This window comes from Triticum dicoccoides, chromosome 2A (assembly GCF_002162155.2).
Source record: "Triticum dicoccoides isolate Atlit2015 ecotype Zavitan chromosome 2A, WEW_v2.0, whole genome shotgun sequence".
NCBI lineage: Eukaryota > Viridiplantae > Streptophyta > Magnoliopsida > Poales > Poaceae > Triticum > Triticum dicoccoides.
Window position 1 is genome coordinate 423,361,377 of NC_041382.1, and position 19,593 is coordinate 423,380,969.

The 19,593-nt window shown below is 48.5% G+C and overlaps 1 protein-coding gene across 2 annotated transcripts; it reads left to right on the forward strand.

Moving 5' to 3' along the window:
• The first annotated feature begins 10,997 nt into the window (after positions 1-10,997).
• LOC119354777 (AP2-like ethylene-responsive transcription factor CRL5) lies at positions 10,998-14,730 on the forward strand. 2 transcript variants are annotated; one of them, XM_037621523.1, is made up of 8 exons: positions 10,998-11,575; positions 11,683-12,205; positions 12,288-12,373; positions 12,495-12,503; positions 12,617-12,705; positions 12,797-12,870; positions 12,981-13,108; positions 13,793-14,730. In XM_037621523.1, exons 1-8 carry the CDS (start codon positions 11,290-11,292, stop codon positions 14,404-14,406), a joined length of 1,809 nt encoding a protein of 602 aa, XP_037477420.1. In that variant the 5' UTR covers positions 10,998-11,289; the 3' UTR covers positions 14,407-14,730. The 2 variants fall into 2 exon arrangements, with proteins under 2 accessions (XP_037477420.1, XP_037477421.1); XM_037621524.1 differs by having other exon boundaries at positions 11,000-11,575; positions 12,291-12,373.
• The last annotated feature ends 4,863 nt before the right edge of the window (positions 14,731-19,593 follow it).

Here is a 19,593-nt window from a genome sequence, read left to right on the forward strand (position 1 = left end):
AGGAGTGTTCTTGGGCTCGAATGAGCTGGTGAGTGTGAGGGTGGAATGGATCCGATCCGGTCTCCCCCTTCCCCCCTTCTATGGTGGTGGCTAAGTCCTAGTTATAGTGGCCTTGGTCCTTTTCCCAAATGAAGGCGGGAAGGGTTCCCACAGCAGCCAAATTCAAAGGGAGACAACTAGTACATTCTATCCTAACAAAAGTAGTCTTCGCCTGCAATGACCTCCATCTTGACATCCTGGCGGTCTTGGTCTTGTTGCACCAGAATGGAAACCTTTGGCTGATTCCTCGGGACTCCGCGTCTGTTCTTGCCTCCTTAGCACCAAAGAGGAAACTAGTACAGTGCACCCGCTGGCGCCCGCCTGGCCTTGGTTGTCATGGCTCACGTCATCCGAACCTCATAAGGTGAAGCCTGCATAGAAATCTCCACTCCTCGGGAGCCAGCCTGAGGAGGCCGCTCTTCGGAGGGGTCTTGGTGTCGTCCGCCTCGCGAGGCTTAGCCCGTTGCGAGGGTCTTGAGTTGTTGATGCTGAAGCTGGGACGTACCAGGCCCTCGATGGAGCCACACCGCAGGCCGCAGGCAGGCAAGTCTGGGTACCCCTGTTCCCAGAACACCGACAACGACATACGACAGCCACGCTGGAGTGTACTTATAATTTTAGTGCTACCCATCCTCTTAATAATTAATTATCTGATTAATTTTACACTTGACCATCAAATCACATCATCTTAATCGGAGGGGTATGTTTCATCGTCATTGTTGATTCAATTTCTAGTATACAAGGTACACTCAAGTAGACCCTATTATATTACTAGTATACAAGGTAGACCACAAGCAATGACACTAGAGAGCATCTGATGGAGAATCTTAAGTTTTTAGCTAGGGTGAGCTCCTAACCTTGACAAAAACACTCATCGTTCCTCCCTATGCAATCATGTGCCAACGAATACCTGTATCAGGGCATCTTCAAGGGGACCTGCAAACTGCTCACATCCGTCCAAATTGTGTTGTCCAGACCAAAAAAGTCATCGAACGCAGGCCTTTATCGGTCCGCACGGCAGTCCAGACGCGATTTCTGCCACAAATTGGAGACAAAGTACCGCAAGGTTTGCGGAAGTCCGGACACCCGAAACGTAGGACTCTAACACCCCGACCCACCCAATCCCCCCTCCTGGTCCCATTTCCTTACACTCCGCCCCTTCCCCCCTTGCTTTGCACCACACCCTCGACCTCCGCCGCCGCTACTATATGTCTCCGGCCGTCACAGAGACATTGTCGGACATCCGGAACCAGCAATGACGCGCCCGCTCGCTGTTACGGTGGAGGTTTCCACCCTGAAGCCGTTTGTACCCAGGTACATCTGCCCCTTGTCGAGGACCTCCATGGTGGACACTACGCCCGGCAGGTGTTCGGTCAAATGCCATTGAGCTTATTTTAAAAATGCTATGTCGTTTTTTAGAGTACACTGGATGGTGAGCTACTCGACCATGAAGGATAAGTTGTTGTGCGATGCGTGGCTGGCTGTATCCGCGGATTTCGTAGCCAGGAGCAGAGGGGAGCCCTTCTGGGAGCAAGCACATTGCGCCCTATGACATGTACTGCATTCAACCACACAATGTGAGGTCGTTATCGTATCACTGGCACGCTATCCAGATCAGCGTCACCAAATTTTTCTTCCTCTTGCTCAACCTTGATTGATTCATTCACTCAATGTTGGCCTACACGTTATATGTAGCCCGCACGCATTGTCGTGGTGTATCACATGATAGAGGGACGGTCATTTACGTGCATGCATTGTTGGATGAAGCTGAAAGGGGAGTATGTCTGGGACGACATAATCCGTTTATGAAATCTTGTTGGGCATCCGAGATCTAGTCGAATTTGAGACCTTGTTGTATTAGACTTAATTTACATGGTATGTATGGATGATTTGTGCTATTTTCTATCCAAACTTTGATGAATATCGGCCGGTTGCATGAATTTCATCTGGTTTGTTAAAATGCGGGTTGAAATGTATGCGGTTAGTGTTGGATGGCATCCTCCCGCATCCATATTCGCGAACTAATACCCTCTGTCCGCGGACGGATGCGAGAGGAAATTTGCGGGTTGCCGTTGGAGATGCCCTTAGAACATCTCTAGCAGACCCCGCATCCTGTCGGCATGCATAACGCGTTTGCAATTCGCGGAAAAACAGCTTTCTGGGCCGGTGCGGACGGCCGCAGAGGCAGACCCCCCAAACGGACCCGTATAAGAGGATATTCATGGAATATACTTTTTTACGGGCCGGCTTTGCGGGGTCTGCTCTTGCGCCCCTGCATCCCGCATCCCGCCGGTCCGTAAATATCAGTACCACACCACAAAAATAAAACAAACAAAATAATTATTCAAATCACGGAAGCAAACTAAATAATGCAATACAAAACTTGTCTCGAATACAAATTCAAATGAATAGAAAAATGAGTTTGTTACTGTCCAGCCCTTTGCCAATGGTGCTCAATGAGATCCTCCTGAAGTTGAAAGTGGGTGTTTGCATTTTCTATCTCTTTGTAGGTCTGAAGAAAAGCTCTAATGCGGTTAGGGTCTCTAGCTGGTTTGACATGGCTACCCACATTGTCATAGAAGAACTCCAAGTTCAATGCTCTCTCATCTTCGAGGATCATATTGTGAAGGATAACACAACATGTCATGATATTTTTCAAGGTCCTCTTGTCCCAAAAACGAGCAAGACCATGAACAATGGCAAATCTACATTGCAAAACCCCGAATGCTCTTTCAATGTCTTTTCAGGCTGCCTCTTGCACCCTTGTGAATTCACAATGTTTTCTAGTTTGGGGATCTTTGATGCGCTTGACAAAGGTGCACCAAGGAGGGTATATACCATCTGCAAGATAGTACCTTTTTCTGTATTCATGCCCATTGATAGTGTAGTTGCAAGCAGGAGCATCATCACTAGCAAGCCTAGCAAACAAATGAGACCGTTGCAACATATTGATATCATTGAGAGTGCCCGGCATACCAAAGAAGCAATGCCCAATCCATAAATCCTCAGATGCTACGACCTCTAGCATAATTGTTGCATAACGAGACTTGCCACAATACATTCCTTGCCATGCCTTCTGGCAATTTTTCCAAGTCCAATGCATACAACCAATGCTACCTAGCATGCCAGGCCAACCTCTCCTCTCATTAGACGCCATCAATTTCTTTGTGTCATCCTCGTTGGGTGCCTGAAGATATTCAGGACCAAAGACACGGATGATCACTTTGGCAGTTCTACGCACTGACTCAATTGTGGTATCTTCACCAATGCGAAGGTACTCAAAGGCATAGTCAGCCGGAACGCCATATGCAATCACCCGCATAGCTGCGGAATTTTTTTGATATGCACTAAATCCCTTTAAGCCCACAAAATTTCTTCTTTGAGTAAAAAATACCGACAATTTGCCTCACAAGCTTGAACAATTTTCACAAAGAGGGATCAGCGCATTCGGTACCTTCTCCGGAAGAGGTGCGGTGGATATGTTGGAATCTCCGCGAAGTAGTCTTGCGTCAACATCTCGTTCCGAGGAATGCAAAGACGACCGACGGTCGATCCTCGTCGCCTCTTCCGATTCTCGTCTTCGTGCTCCTTCACGGTAAGTGCCATCACTATTGTCTGCTGCCAAAAGGTTGCAATCATCGTCTCAACATCCGAGTCATCCGAATCGGAGAGCAAGAACTTCTCGCATGGGCTCAATTCCATCTACATGGACAAAAATCGCACGCCGCATCAATCAACTATGCATAACACTTGGCACAAAGCACAAAACAAACACTGACCGGCGGCTCGTGTGGCGGGTGATCCCGGGTGGCGGCGAGGGGCGGGCTCGAGGGCGGTCGACCCCCGACGGCGACAGCGACGAGGGGCAGCTCTTCTCGCCGGATCCGGGGGGGTGCAGTGAATCGGTGCTGGAGGGTGGGGGGTGCCCTCGCGGCGCGATTCCGCCCGTAGATTTGGCCGGAATCGCCGGCGGCAGACGGGTGGAACCAAGGGCGGACGGGCGGCGGAAGGAGATGGAGAAAGGGCGCGAGCTGAAATGTCCCTCGCGCCAACCTCTTCACTGCGATACGGGGCACCGTAGGGGCAAGGCGGAAACCCGCGTATTTGTGGGTTGGGGCCGAGATTTTGCCGCGCCCCTCAACAATTTTTGCGGGCCGGCCACGTTTGCGATGTCTGTTCGTGCGAGATTTTCCACGTCGATCCGCATTTTGGCGGTTATTTTGCGGGTCGGGACTTTTTACGGGGTTTGCTAGAGTTGCTCTTAGGATGTTCCCACCGCATGCAAATCTGCAAATCAAAAAACGTACGACAAAAAAGGATAAGTCTTGGCGATTTCAAAGTTCAAACTACAAAGATATTCATAAAATAAAATTATTCACTAGGCCAAACATGCCAAACCATTCTTCTGGATAAAGTTGCGAGGAATTAAACTAATCAACAAAATAGCTTGAAACCTTTTAACCAAAAAGATGCTCCATGCCAGAGATACCATACATGCACTCGTATTCCAGGCGACGTTTCATCGGGGAAAAGATTGCAGCCACTGTTTCCCTTGATTTAGGGATCTGCCTCAACGAGGCAAGAGTCCAAGAAGAGAGAGGGGCCGGATCTAGTGGCTGGCTGTCAAGAACTAGCCAAGCATGCTCTCAAAGGAGATGCTCATATACTACTGATACCTCCCAATTAGCAACAGCTTTTCCCCTCTCTCTCTCTCTCTCTCTCTCTCTCTCTCTCTCTCTCTCTCTCTCTCATGTCCTACAACATTCATGGGAACATCCTATTGACCGACATCTCTCTTTTTTGTCTGCAGCTGTTGACTTACCCAAAATTCAAAAGAAAACAATCTACTCTATCTTAGCAGTGACATGCATCTATCAGTCACATTGACATAAATACCCCTGTATGCATTTAAAAATATACCCTTGCACTCTCTCTCTCTCTCTTAGAAGACCTTCAACTTTCCAAATGATTTTATATTTTTATACTGTGTCTATAATACTGTATACATCACTGCGCCAGGTTACTGGTGCAGGTTTGGACATGCAACCCTCTTTTTAATTTGCCGCAGTTAAGGTATGCGACCATGCACTGCCCTACTAATGTACTCTCCCCGTCTCATAATATAAGAATATTTTTGACACTAGTGTAATGTGAAAAACGTTTTTATATTTTGGAACAGAGGGAGTAGCATATTGTACAATCGCAAGGATTTATACTGCTGTTTGTTTTTAACTCCAGTAATAAAGGACAACCGTATGTAAGTCTGCTTGTATAAGTACGTACAATAATTGTACAGGGCAAGCATGTATATGAAAGTCAAGGCCTATGTAGCTACTCAGAACACCACCCCTGTAGGATTATTTATGGAGATTTTGCAAATTTTTATGCTAAACTAATAATCACTGTCTGAACTAATTCGCATTTAGTTATTAAGTTGTACATGACCTTTTATGCGAGTGAGGGCATCTCCAACAGTTGTAAGATAGGTGTTGGTAAATTTGCCATCTAGGACATAGCGATGATGTGGCATGTAACAAATGCGGAGAGAGAGCAAAGTTGTATGTCATTGCTAAGATAGAGAGCAATCACATACCTTTGCACAAGCTCCAAGGTGAAATGGAGAGCAATCACATTTATTTTCTTATCATCTAGTGGATAACTTAGATACAACTCATTGGAGTAGTTGTATGATATCTTGTTGGTTGATGACATGGACATTTTACCAACAAGACTAACATACAACCTGTTGAAGATGCCCTGAAACTAAACCAACATCTCAACGATCAATCCAATATATATATATATGTGTGTGTGTGTGTGTGTGTGTACATATAATAATACGTATATGAGGTGGACCACACGCACATATGTATATTTACCGAAGGGTACGTACAGTAAAATACGAGTGGCTAGCTAGGTACAAGATCTCACCTTGTAACTGCAGAAGAGATACATAAAATGAAAGAAAATTTGGTGCATATATATATAGACTTGTTGCTCACTGCTAAAAGAAGACATTCTAGACAGACGACGATTAAATGTCGGTTCCCAAACAATTTGGAAAACAACTTGGTTGGGCAGGGGTATTGCACATTCATTCGATGGAACTGTGAACCATGGATATTTTCCACACGTACATGCATGACTGATTGGGCAGAGATATCACATTAGGTCGTGATCTAAACCTTGTACTCTAATTTGATCTAGGTCTATCAAATTTAGAAATAAAGTGCCGTTGAGTCAGAACTTAATCCGCTGAAACCTTAATCGTGAGAGACATGAATACTATGTGAACTAAAATGGTTGTAAACAATATTATGAAGATATGCTTAGGGTAAGAGTGAACCATTGAATACTATGTGAACCGTTGTAATTGCACACATGTGAGAGGTCACATGAGTAAACAACAAGTATTGGTATGAATAATAGATATGACATTGACTTTGCCTCCTTTGAGTCACAAACTAATAGCTTTAAGTGAGGACCTACATGCAACTTTGTAAGTGTTTTTTTTTCGCCGCCTCAACATCATCCTGAAAAGTTCACTCATACACTTGTATAAAGATGTTATGCAGACCCGAGATACAAATGAGCATGCACACTCTTCATGATACATTTATTCAGACATACATATGAGTGGTTTTTTGTAAGTAAATTAGAGAGAGGGGGGGGAGGGGGTGGCTTAATGCGTTGTGTGTTGTACACGCCTTGGAGGGTAAAAAGACTCTCCTATAGATAAGGTAGGAGATGGATTACGAATACTACTCTACCAAATATGTCAATATGCTCTAACATCACAAATAGTCATAGCAGTAACATCGCAGACAATACAAACGATGTGGATAGTCAGACTAGAGAGAAACCAAAGGTAAAAAAACAGGATGACACATCCTCTTAGCAGTCGTACTGGGAGCGTCGTGGAGGTTGCCGCGTCGTGATTACCTTGACCGTAGAAGAAGTTGACGAGGTGCTTAAGCGAGAAGATAACCCTTTGTGCTGATGTCGAGGTAGTAGAGAGCATAGGATGGTGGAGCCATGGTCGAGGTAGCCGTGCGAGTGGACGTCATGGTTGATATCAAGGTTGCCATGATCAAGATAGTTGCACATGAAGCCATGTGCTCAAGAAAGCGTCATGGAGTCGAGGACACTGTGATGCGTCAGAAGAAGACGAAGATGTGATCCAGGCAGTTGTTGAGGAGGGTTTTGATGTCGAATCCATCATAGACGAGGCATCTTACCAAGTTTGCTATGCCCAAAGACATGTTGGGACAAAGTCACACGTCGATGTTACCAGTACTAGGTGTGCATAGACAGGGACCATCACAAATAGTACGCCATGTTAGAGGCACTAACACATAGGTCTTTTATGATAGTTATGGTGCAAAACAACATATGGTAGAACGTGCCAATATAGCCCAAGTCATAGTAGACGAAGTAGTTAGTAAAGAGACGATGACGTTGATGAATAGCTTTTGCCAGACAAAGACGAATAAGTGGTTGTATGCGGAACCAGGGGTAGCTTGAAGGGGCCACATTGTTTTCCTGTGGAAGCACAGTGGCATTGTTCGAAGTAGGGGGAAGAACCCAACGATGTGACAAAGACCGTGCACAAACGGTGGAAGGTATACATTACCACATGGGATGGCCATATAGACCACTTCCGGCGACACTACGACTGGAGGGGATAACGAAGAAGTTTGTGATGGTTGCACACCCCCTAGTGAAGATCATGGGTCCAACTCCCTGAGGGGCGGTCCGACGCGGAAGCTGTGGTGGAGCTAGGTCTAGGAACTTGTGTATGATACTATGCAAAAGGATTATAGAAGGGGGAATTGACATAATACGTGTGGAAAATATATAGTGCAAGCCTTCAAGGATAAGAAGTCTCTCCTAAAGATAAGGTAGAATACGGATTACAAATCATGTTCTACCATATATAGAGATATGTCAATTTACACTAAAATTTCTTTTTATATCTAAACATATATATGTTGGTGTTGTCTAATTGCTTGCAAGTTTGCATGGAGAAAAGGCATGTGTTGTATGGTCTACGCGGAAGAAGAGTCTTTTTTAGACCACCACACATGTTTTTTTCTCGACGAAAATTTATATGTGGTTAGAAGACATGTTCATGTTCACCTTAAAAAATTATTTTTATTTTAACTATTTCTTTTATTTTACAGTTCACACCTGCATGCCTTTTCCCTTCCGTGAAATATACTTCTCTGACTAACTTGATCATTGTAGTATGGGTTAGCATCAACGGTAATATAGTGCTAGTATTTTTTTATGGGTATCATCAAGTTTTATTACTCGAAATTCACATGGAGTGAAATTACAAAGGGATCATGGGGTTGGACTAACCAAACGTGCCTCCTCTGATCAAGAGAATGAGAGAACTTTTCTAACCTATCTGCATCACTGTTAGCAGCTCTGCCTTCAAAAGTAAACTTGCAATTAAACATTGATGCCCTATTATTAATCTCCCTAATAATGTTTTAAAATGGTCCATGGCTTCCTTGGTGGATGTCACTTACTACCTGCTTCGAGTCCGAGGCAACAGTGAAGTTATGCACCATCAAATCATCCGCTAGAGAAAGAGCCTCTTGGTAAGCAATGATTTCCAATGTTACGATGTTGTTAATACCATGAATCACCAAACATGAGCTTAAGTAGTTACCCTCTACATCTCGGTAGACAGCCGCTGCTGATCCCCTAACTTGACTCCTAGCAATGCACGTGTCAACGTGGATCTTCACATATCCATGCGGCGGCGCTTTAGGCCGAACCGATGTGCTCCCATTATCCCTTGTATTTGTTGTATATTCCCTCCATTTCAAAATAGATGACTCAATTCGGTCATCTATTTTGAAACGGAGGTAGTAAATGAGAGCGACGTTTGCTCGGGCTACATGGAGCCCTTTTTTGAAACATTCAAAAAAATCACATTTCAAAGTTCAAAAAACATCTGAAAAAATTGCATGTTGGCATTTGGATGTATACTAAATGTGTGTAAGATGCCGAGAAAAAACATTGATTTGTGAGCTACACAAAAAAGTGAAAACCATTGGTTTTATATAGTGAACAGTACATGCAATGTTCACTCTGTTCAAAATCACCAATTTGTCTTTTTTTTGTAGCTCGCGTGTCAATGTATTCATCATAAAAATTTGCACACATGGAGCATACATCCATATGATACTGTGGATTTTTTTTTTCAGAAATTTTGAATCATTGAAACAATTGCTTTTGAATTTTTCAAAAAAAAGATCTCCATGTAGGCCGAGCATCAAAAGGTATTTATATAGGACGTCGATAACTGCCACACGTGTGGTGTATTGGGTGGTTGTGCCACACGCCCTGTGTGGCACGGAGACGACCCCGCCCGCACGACCGCGTCCGGACGCGCGCAGCCACAGACCGCACGTCCGGTGCAGCACGATCGCCCCACACGAGCACGTACGGGCGAGCGAGCACGCGGCCCACACGACTCGTCTCGGCCGTCGCCCCTCCCCGCCTGCGAGCCACACGTTCTGTGTGTCACACGCCCTGCGTGTCAGTAACCACGCGCCCCGTCGCGATTGCCATGGTCCGGACCCTTTTCAGTTGCCATGTTGCCATGTTGCTGAACTACAATTGCCATGTTGCTGAACTACAGTTGCCATGTCGGACAACTACAGTTGGCATGGTTTCTCAACTGCAGTTGCCATCTTAGGTCAAGTGCCGGATGTCCTTTTTGGGCAACTGCAGTTGTTTCCATGTATGGTCTGGTCTACTACAGTTACCATGATTTGAAAAACTTTAGGAATTGCCACCTACTAACACTGGACAGTTGCCATGTAGCACTAAAAAAACATGGCAAAAAGCATGTTTCGAGTAAAGAGAGAGTTGCCATCTGCTTACAAGCACGCTAGAGTCAGTTGCCATGTACGCTCCAAAAACACATGGCAACTGATAGCTTTGGTGTGTGGGAGAGGAGACGGGCATGTGGGCGATGGTGGTATCTTTAGGAGTTGCCACCTACTAACACTAGACAGTTGCCATGTAGTGCTACAAACAGACGTGGCAACAATAACATGTTCGGGTGAAAAAGAGTTGCCATCTGTTTACTATCACAAATAGGGCAGTTGCCATGTACCCCTCAAAAGACATGGCAAATGACAGCCTGGGTGTGGGAGAGTGGGAGAATGGGCAGTCGTGGGAGATGGGGAACAGAAATGGTGCGTGGCGTGCGGGCGCGACATCAATTTCATCGCACGCCCCGACTGGCGAACCGTTGACCGCGGAGAGAAAACGGCGTGCGGGCGAACTCCCTCACACGCCACACACACGAGTTGTCCTACGTGGCACATAAATTCAGTCTTTTCATGCCAAGATTCGTGCAAAAAGCGCTGGACGGCAATGAAGGCGTGTGAACGAGTTGGCTAACGCCCATACGTGTGGGCGTTAACATTTCCATTTATATAGTATAAATTTCACACATGCATGTAGATTACTTGCAGTTTTTTAAGGATACATGAGTTTTTCTTTTCCTTTTTAAAGGTAACCATTAAAGAGAGGGGTTGAGTTATGTAGAAATAAAGTTGCATTGAGGAGAACTGCATCTGCTGTGAGGTGACAAGTTGTGCAGTGCAGTATCTACATGCCTCTGCTTGAATGCTAGTAGACCTAGTACAACAACGAAAGTACTACATGCATACCTAGCTAGCTACCTGATGGCTACACCCATACATACTGTACCACACAGAATCAATACTATACAGTATACACACACACAAACAGCAATATGCCCATGCGATGCAAGTTTCCTTCGTCTTTTCCTTTGTGTCATTGTGACCAGAGCGGAGAGAGAGGGGGAAGGGGTTCTACACAGATCCCAAGCTGGGGCATGAGAGAGAGTGTGTGTTATTGTATTGGTCTGATCGTCATAATAAACGCCATTAAGAGCTTTTTTTTTGGGTCACATATAGAGAGCAGCTCAGCTCAGCTCATTCCTTTTGCTTATTTTAAAGCCACGCGCAAAAACACACTTGCTCACTTCATCTTCGCCTTCATCCTCATCTTCATCTTCTCTCCCTCCTACTTCTTCTTCTTGCCCCATCTCCATTTGAAGCAATGCGGGGAGGGCATTGACCATTAGCTGGTCTATCTCTATCCATTGTTCACCAGTGCCGCCACCGATCGACCTCCAACTCATTCTTCTTTCTCGTCGATCTATCTCTAGCTAGCCAGATAGCTTGGCTCTGCAGGATGACCAACAACAACGGCAATGGGAATGGCGGCAGCAACGCGGCGGCGAGTGGCTGGCTGGGCTTCTCGCTCTCGCCGCACATGGACGAACACAACCACGTGCAGCAGCAGCAGCAACAACACCAGGGCCTATTCTACCCCAGCTCCGTCGCCGCCGCCTACAGCCTCGGCAGCGACGTCGCCACCGGCGGGTACTATTCGCAGCTAGCATCCATGCCTCTCAAGTCAGACGGCTCCCTCTGCATCATGGAAGCTCTACGCCGAACCGATCAACAAGATCACCACGGTACGTACTTCATCACCGGAAATATACGCCTATATATTTCCTCCGTCGACCGAGATCAGCCATTAGGTTCTTGGAGTTCATGGCGTGATTCCGGTTTCATTAACCAGGTCCGAAGCTGGAGGACTTTCTGGGCGCGGGGCAACCGGCGATGGCGCTGAGCCTGGACAACACCTCCAACTTCTATTACTACAGCGGCGGTGGCGGAGCAGGTGGGCAACACGGACAGAGCCACGGCGGCGGCTTCCTGCAGCAAGCATACGACGTGTACGGCGGGCCCGCAACGGCATCGGTGCTGGCGGCCGATGAGGACGCCGCGGCAGCCACGGCCATGGCGAACTGGGTGCAGGTCGCGCGCGGTGCCACCGCGTACGCCACAGCCGAGAACGTCTTGTCCGCGGCGGCGGACCGGCAGCAGCATCTTCACCACCACCCTCTGGCACTCTCCATGAGCTCCGCCGGGTCGCTCTCCAGCTGCGTTACCGCGGGGGCCGAGTACGGCGGCGTCGTGGCGACGGTGGACGGCGGGCGAAAACGCGGTGGCGCGACGGCGGGGCAGAAGCAGCCGGTGCACCACCGCAAGTCCATCGACACGTTCGGGCAGCGCACGTCGCAGTACCGTGGCGTCACCAGGTACACCCCAGCCCACCCCATGAGCACGTGATTAATTAGCCGGGCAAGAAGTAGAGCAGGAGATTAACGTGTGGTTAATTAGCAGGCATAGGTGGACGGGGCGGTATGAGGCGCACCTGTGGGACAACAGCTGCAAGAAGGAAGGCCAGACCAGGAAAGGGAGGCAAGGTACTTGAACCTAACCGACCCCTAAAGCAAGATTTATCTCTATCATTAGTGGCTAACCAAGCTTGTTAACCAATGTCCCCCGCATGGTGATGAACTAACTACTCGGCCGCTGGCTATGCAGTTTACCTCGGTAAGTAGTGCAATGTAATACAGTACTACTATTGGGTACTACTACGTGTTCATGCTCTTGTTGGGGAGTGTGTGGTAAAAAGGTTAAAACAATGTTTATTTTTTACTTTACAGGAGGGTATGACATGGAGGAGAAGGCGGCGAGAGCCTACGACCAGGCGGCGCTCAAGTACTGGGGGCCTTCCACCCATATCAACTTCCCGGTAAGCCCTTAAATTACATGTACATCTATTTACCTTTTCTCAGTTTAATCATAGTTTGATTACTAACTAACATGGTGTTTTCCTGGTGCAGCTCGAGGACTACCAGCAGGAGCTGGAGGAGATGAAGAACATGACGAGGCAGGAGTACGTGGCACACCTTAGAAGGTAAATTTAATGGAAGTGGTCTATATATATAGAATGATGGAGATCAAATCTTTGTTTCGTGATGTGTGTGAACGGGAAGGAAGAGTGATTTGAGTGGCGCGTGCATGCAGGAAGAGCAGCGGCTTCTCGCGTGGCGCGTCCATGTACCGTGGCGTGACCCGGCACCACCAGCACGGGCGGTGGCAGGCGCGCATCGGCCGCGTCTCCGGCAACAAGGACCTCTATCTCGGCACTTTCGGTACGTCACAGCCACTCTCTCTAGATCCTTAGAACTTCCGTGGCGCTGTGCCCATGGCCATGCTCGCGAGCGGTGAGTGACGCAGATGGTGTCGCGGCTGGAGGGCGCATGCCGGGCGTTCCGGTCTCAATCATCATACGTGTCGTTGCAGGGAAATGATGCCCCTCTCCCTGCCAAAGTTAGAATGTTTTCTTGCTTTAAGCTTCTTCTTTTCTCATGCTCTCTCTCTCTCTCTCTCTCTCTCTCTCTCTCTCTACACACACAAATATCTCATTCTCTCTCTCCTTCCTCATGTGCGTGTGTGTGTGTGTGTGTGTGTGTGTGTGTGTGTGTGTTTGTATGTGTGTGTGTGTGTGTGTGTGTATGGTCCTGTGCATGCGTGACCGATTCTCTCTCGCTCGCTTTTGCATAAGGCTGGCCTTTCCTAGTTTTCGCACTGTCCCAAATCGCACGCGCGCTCTCCGGCTTTTGCATGCCTCGTCGCCGTCGTCTACCTTTGACCATGGCGGCAGCCAGTCATCATGACGACGCGCGGCCGCGCCGCGCGTTTCCTTCCTTTGTTCAGACTTCAGAGTTGTCCAGACTTGAGATCGTTCCATATCCAATTATTTTTGCATGCATGTGCATTGTGCAGTAGCTGTGTATACGTAGTACGTTTCAATGATGGGCGCGCCGTGGTTGCAGGCACCCAGGAGGAGGCCGCGGAGGCGTACGACATCGCCGCCATCAAGTTCCGGGGACTCAACGCCGTCACCAACTTCGACATCACCCGCTACGACGTCGACAAGATCATGGCCAGCAACACGCTCCTCCCGGGCGAGCTCGCCAGGCGCAACAAGGACGCCAACGCCGCGCCCCTGCCCCTCCCCGCCCCCGACGACTGCGCCGCCTCTGCCCTGGTGCCCGTGTCTACTCCGGGGACGGACACCGGCGGCAGCGGCCAGCACCGAAACCAGGACGTCATGTCCTCGGGCGAGGCCTTCTCGGCGCTGCACGACCTGGTCACCGTGGACGGCCACACCGCGCAGGGCGGCAACGGCGCGCGCGTGCACATGTCGATGTCGGGCGCATCGTCGCTGGTGACGAGCCTGAGCAACTCCCGCGAGGAGAGCCCAGACCGGGGCGGTGGCCTGTCTATGCTCTTCGCCAAGCCGCCGCAGCAGCCGGCCACGACAACGGCGGCGTCCCCGAAGCTGATGAGCACTCTGGCGCCGCTGGGTTCCTGGGCGTCGTCGGCGAGGCCGGCCGCCGTTTCCATCGCTCACATGCCCATTTTCGCCGCGTGGAGCGACGCATGAATGATCACTCGGTCGGATATGTACCAAGCCCAGCATGCATGGCATGGCGTGCAGTTTTTAATTAGTAGATCGGCGACGTGATTAAGGATTAGCAAGTAGTAATTGGCTGCAGTTGATGGTGTAGTAATAGTAGTAGCATTAGCGGTACTATCGAGATTACTCCTGCGATGTACTCCCGTGAGTAAGATCGAAGAAATGCACGGTGTGGCCTCCCCTGTTTCCTTCTTCACCGGTGGAGAAGGGGTTTTGTAAAATGGAGGCCACCGGTGCATCTCTTCCAAATCCCAAAATCAAATATTATAGCTAGCTAGCTCCACTAATTGAAGTTTCCTGGTTGGTAACCATTTCATTAGATATGGCATCTTTGCTCATCAGCCTGACTCACGGTCTCACCTTTTGAAAATTAACCAAGTCATCATGGACGCCTCACTATCGATCAAAAACGCATCTCATTAAAAAAATAATCTGCATTAATGAAACAATAATCTGAATTCATGAGACACCAAAGTGTAAAATCAGTTAGTTGATCTGTTGCGTGCAAATATTTGTTAGAGCATCTCCAGCCGTTGCCCCCCTCCCCCCAGGACGCATAAAAATCGCCCCCTGGGGGCGAGCCGGTGATACTATCGGCGCTGGGGGCGGTTTTGCGCTCAGTCGTCGCCCCCAGCTCGCCCCCGGTCGCCGAAATTGGTCCACTTTTCAGCTCCATTTCGGCGAATAAAGGACCCATATGGGCGAGAATAGGCTCATATTCAACGTGGTTTGCCGTCTCTCGGCGTTCAATTATCAACACAATTTTTTCTTATTACATATTTCATCATAGAAAAATCAAATACTTCAACAAAATAGTACAACAACAAATAGTTCAATACAAATTATATAGTTCATCAAATAAAAACTCATATTTCATCACACGGCATCCCCCTTGAGCCTCCATAGGTGCTCAATCAGATCTTTCTGTAGTTGATGATGCACCTGTGGGTCTCGGATCTCCTGACGCATACTGAGATAGGCAGTCCAGGTTGCCGGTAGCTGGTGATCAACTTCGGCTAGAGGACCCTGCCTGTAGTATGGTTCAGTGTCAAACACTGGGTCTTCTTGCTCGCTCTCGATGATCATGTTGTGCAAGATGACACAGCAAGTCATAATCTCCCACATTTGATCTTTGGACCAGGTCTGAGCGGGGTACCGGACAACAGCAAATCGAGATTGGAGCACACCAAATGCCCGCTCGACATCCTTCCTGCAAGCCTCATGAATCTTCGCAAACCAGGCATTCTTGCCTCCTGCCACAGGGTTTGAGATTGTCTTCACAAATATCGATCATCTCAGATAGATGCCATCAGCTAGATAGTACCCTTTGTTGTAGTGCCGCCCATTGATTTCGAAGTTCACCGGAGGAGAATAACCTTCAACAAGCTTGGCAAAGACAGGAGAACACTACAACACGTTGATGTCATTGTGAGTTCCTGGCATGCCAAAGAAAGATTGCCAAATCCAGAGGTCTGGTGTGGCCACAGCCTCAAGTACCACACTGCAACCGCCTTTGGCGCCTTTGTACATCCCCTGCCAAGAAAATGGGCAATTCTTCCATTTTCAATGCATGCAGTTGATGCTTCCAAGCATCCCAGGAAATCCTCTTGTTGCATTCTGTGCTAGGATCCGAGCAGTGTCTTCCGCATTGGGTGTTCTCAAGTATTGCGGTCCAAACACTGCCACCACTGCCCGACAGAACTTGTAGAAACACTCTATGCTGGTAGACTCGGCCATGCGCCCATAGTCATCAAGTGAATCACCGGGAGCTCCGTATGCAAGCATCCTCATCGCTGTCGTGCACTTCTGAATGGAGGTGAATCCAAGGGCGCCGGTGCAATCCATCTTGCACTTGAAGTAGTTGTCGAACTCCCAGATGGAATTCACAATCCTGAGGAAGAGCTTTCGGCTCATCCGATAACGGCGCCGAAATGTTTTCTCGCCGTGAAGTGGAGCATCGGCGAAGTAGTCGGAGTAGAGCATGCAGTAGCCTTCGAGACGATGCCGGTTCTTTGCTTTCACCCGCCCCGGCGCCGAGCCACCTCGCCGCGGCTTTTCATTGCTCGCCAGCAGCTGGGCCAGGGCGGCGAGCACCATGACATGCTCTTCTTCCTGGACGTCGGTCTCGGCTTCCTCCTCCAGCAGCGCGGCGAGCGCTTCCTCGTCATCCGAGTCGATCGCCGAGGCAGGCAAATCGCTGAACACCTTGCGCCTAGTTGGGCATGTACCTGCCGCTGAACTGCCCCTCCTCGGCTGGAAATGCCCAGCTGCTGTTGGAGGGGCTGCCGTGGCGAAGCTCTGCTATTTTTTCGGCGGGGAATGGCTATCTAGCGGTGAAGGGCGGCGGGCGGCGCCGGGATATAGCTAGTGGCGGCCGAGGGCGCGGGGGGTGGGAGGTGAGTCAGGGAAGAAAACCGTGACTTTTCCCCTGACGATGTGGGCCAGCTGCGCTTTTCCCTTGCGTCGGAGCCCCCAATTGCCCCCCAGTGCGCTGGGTTCGGCCTGTGACCGCCGGGCGGAAAAAAGGGCCGAACCGGCGATTTTCGGCGTCCTGGGGGCGCGACTGGGGCGTTTTTTTGGCGCCGGCACCAAAAAAGTGGCCTGGGGGGCCTATTGGGGGCGCGGCTGGAGATGCTCTTAGCCTAGATCAGATAGTTAGCTGAATAGTAGGGCTCGTAGCGTGTGCATGTCCACATCCAATTCTTTAACTCATGTTTATTTCAGTTAGGTAGTTAGCTATTTCAGCTCGCCATGAGAAGCGCCACGATGACGGAACCTGAGTTGCTAGATTCTGAGATAGGGATTCTAAGGTAGGCATCTAGGAGAGATGGTAACACAGACGCATGATTTTACTCAGATTTGGGCACTCCGAGCCAGCTAGCCGGTGAGAGATCCCCGCGGACGAGGGAGGAGGGTGGGGGTCGATGGCTTTCCTTTCCCTCTCTCCCCTCTTGTCTCTGGCCCTCTTCGCCGGTCCCTCGCCCTTCCATCCTCGCCGGCCTTGCCTCTGGCCCCTCTTTCCCGAATGTGGTGTCGCTTCTCCCTGTCTCCTCTGCTCTTCTCCTCACCCATTCCAGATGGCGTGCCATCGTCGTCCAATCGCTTCTTGGCGCTAGCCGATGAGGATGGGGATTCAGATTTGGATCTCCCAGAGTTGCCGCGGGCGGCTCCTGCTCCTCTCTCCCATCCGCGTGGTGACTGTAGGCGCCGCAAATTAACCCCCGGCGGGCATGCGACCCAAGTGGCCAACATGGGATGGACAGCAGTGGTCTCGCGGCACTCTCGGCGGACTGGTAAGTTCTCGGCCCCTTTCTCCTCTGCGGGCATCCTTGGTTCTTGCGAATCCTTATCCCTCTCCTTCCCCTCGCAGTCGTCGCGCTCTCCTCATTCCCCGGTCTCGGTCCTGGTTCTGTCGTCCTCGGATCTAGCTGGTATGGGGGGCGACGCTATGGTTTCATGCGAGTGTGGAGCCCCTGGTGCACGACGGGTTCGGGCTTGTGGGCCGCCCCTAGTTCCAGGCCTACCTGAGATAGTTGGTGGGCTGCTCCTTGCCAGGGCCTAATACGTCTCCAACGTATCTATAATTTTTATTGTTCCATGCTATTATATAATTATTCTTGGATGTTTTACAATCATTTTATAACAACTTTATATCATTTTTTGGACTAACTTGTTGACATAGTGCCCGGTGCAAGTTGTTCTTTTTGCTTGTTTTTTACTTCGCAGAATATCAGTACCAAATGGAGTCCAAACACAACGAAAATTTTTGAAGATTTTTTTGGACCAGAAGACCACCAGTGGGTCAAAGAAGTACTAGAGGGGAGGCCCGAGGTGGGTACAACCCTCAACGAAACACAATTTCAGACACCGCAAGTTCCAGAACCACGAGATCCAATCTAGACACCATCACGGAGGGGTTCATCATCCTCATTGGTGCCTCTCCGGTGATGTGTGAGTAGTTCACCATAGACCTACGGGTCCATAGGCAGTAGATAGATGGCTTCCTCTCTCTCTCTCTCTCTCTCTCTCTCTCTCTCTCTCTCTCTCTCTCCCTCTCTCTTTTGATTCTCAATACAATGGTCTCTTGGAGATCTATTTGATGTAACTCTTTTTGCGGTGTGTTTGTTGGGATCTGATGAACTTTGAGTTTATGATCAGATCTATATCCATGAATATTATTTGAGTCTTCTTTTGATCTCTTATATGCATGATAATTTATAGCCTTGTATTTCTTCTTCGAATCTTTGGTTTAGTTGGGCCAACTAGATCGATATTTCTTGCCATCGGAAGAGGTGCTTTGTGATGGGTTCCATCGCGCTGTGTTCTTTCCCAGTGACAGAAGGGGTAGCAAGACACGCGTGTATCGTTGCTATTAAGGATAACAAGATGGGGGCTATTCCTACATGAATAGATCTCGTCTACATCATGTCATCGTTCTTATTGCATTACTCCGTTTCTTCATGAACTTAATACACTAGATGCATGTTGGATAGCGATTGATGTGTGGAGTAATAGTAGTAGATGCAGGCAGGAGCCGGTCTACTAATCTTGGACGTGATGCCTATATATTGATTATTGCCTTGGATATCATCATAACTATTCGATTTTCTATCAATTGCCCAACAATAATTTGTTTACCCACCATGTGCTATTTCTTGAGAGAAGCCACTAGTGAACTCTACGGCCTCCGGTTCTATTCATTATCATATTTGCTTTCCGATCTAATATTTGCCTCTGAGATCTATTTTTATTTTCTTTTTTTCCAAATCTATTATTCTAAAACTCCAAAAATACTTTGCTGCACTTTTTATTTGCATATTTTATTTCGCATTTTATCGAGATCTATTTATCCAATCTATCACAAATTTTATCTCGTCAACTTGACAATTTTTGGCGATGTTACCCGAAAGAGGGATTGACAACCCCTCATACGCGTCGCGTTGCAGGTATTTGTTCTTTGTGTGCAGGTACCGTTTACATAGTGTTGCTTGGTTCTCCTACTGGATTGATACCTTGGTTTCATAACTGAGGGAAATACCTACCGTAGATGTGCTGCATCATCCCTTCCTCTTTGGGGAAATACCGACGTAGTGCAAGCGGCATCAAAAGGAATTTCTGGTGCCGTTGCCGGGGAGACATCATCAACATCTATCA

Excerpts from the sequence above, each read along its gene's own strand:
- LOC119354777 (XM_037621523.1), top strand. The coding sequence starts at position 11,290 with ATGACCAACAACAACGGCAATGGGAATGGCGGCAGCAACGCGGCGGCG. Across the intron at positions 11,576-11,682 it reads CGATCAACAAGATCACCACG|GTCCGAAGCTGGAGGACTTT; the intron begins GTACGTACTTCA and ends TTCATTAACCAG. Across the intron at positions 13,109-13,792 it reads CCTCTATCTCGGCACTTTCG|GCACCCAGGAGGAGGCCGCG; the intron begins GTACGTCACAGC and ends CCGTGGTTGCAG.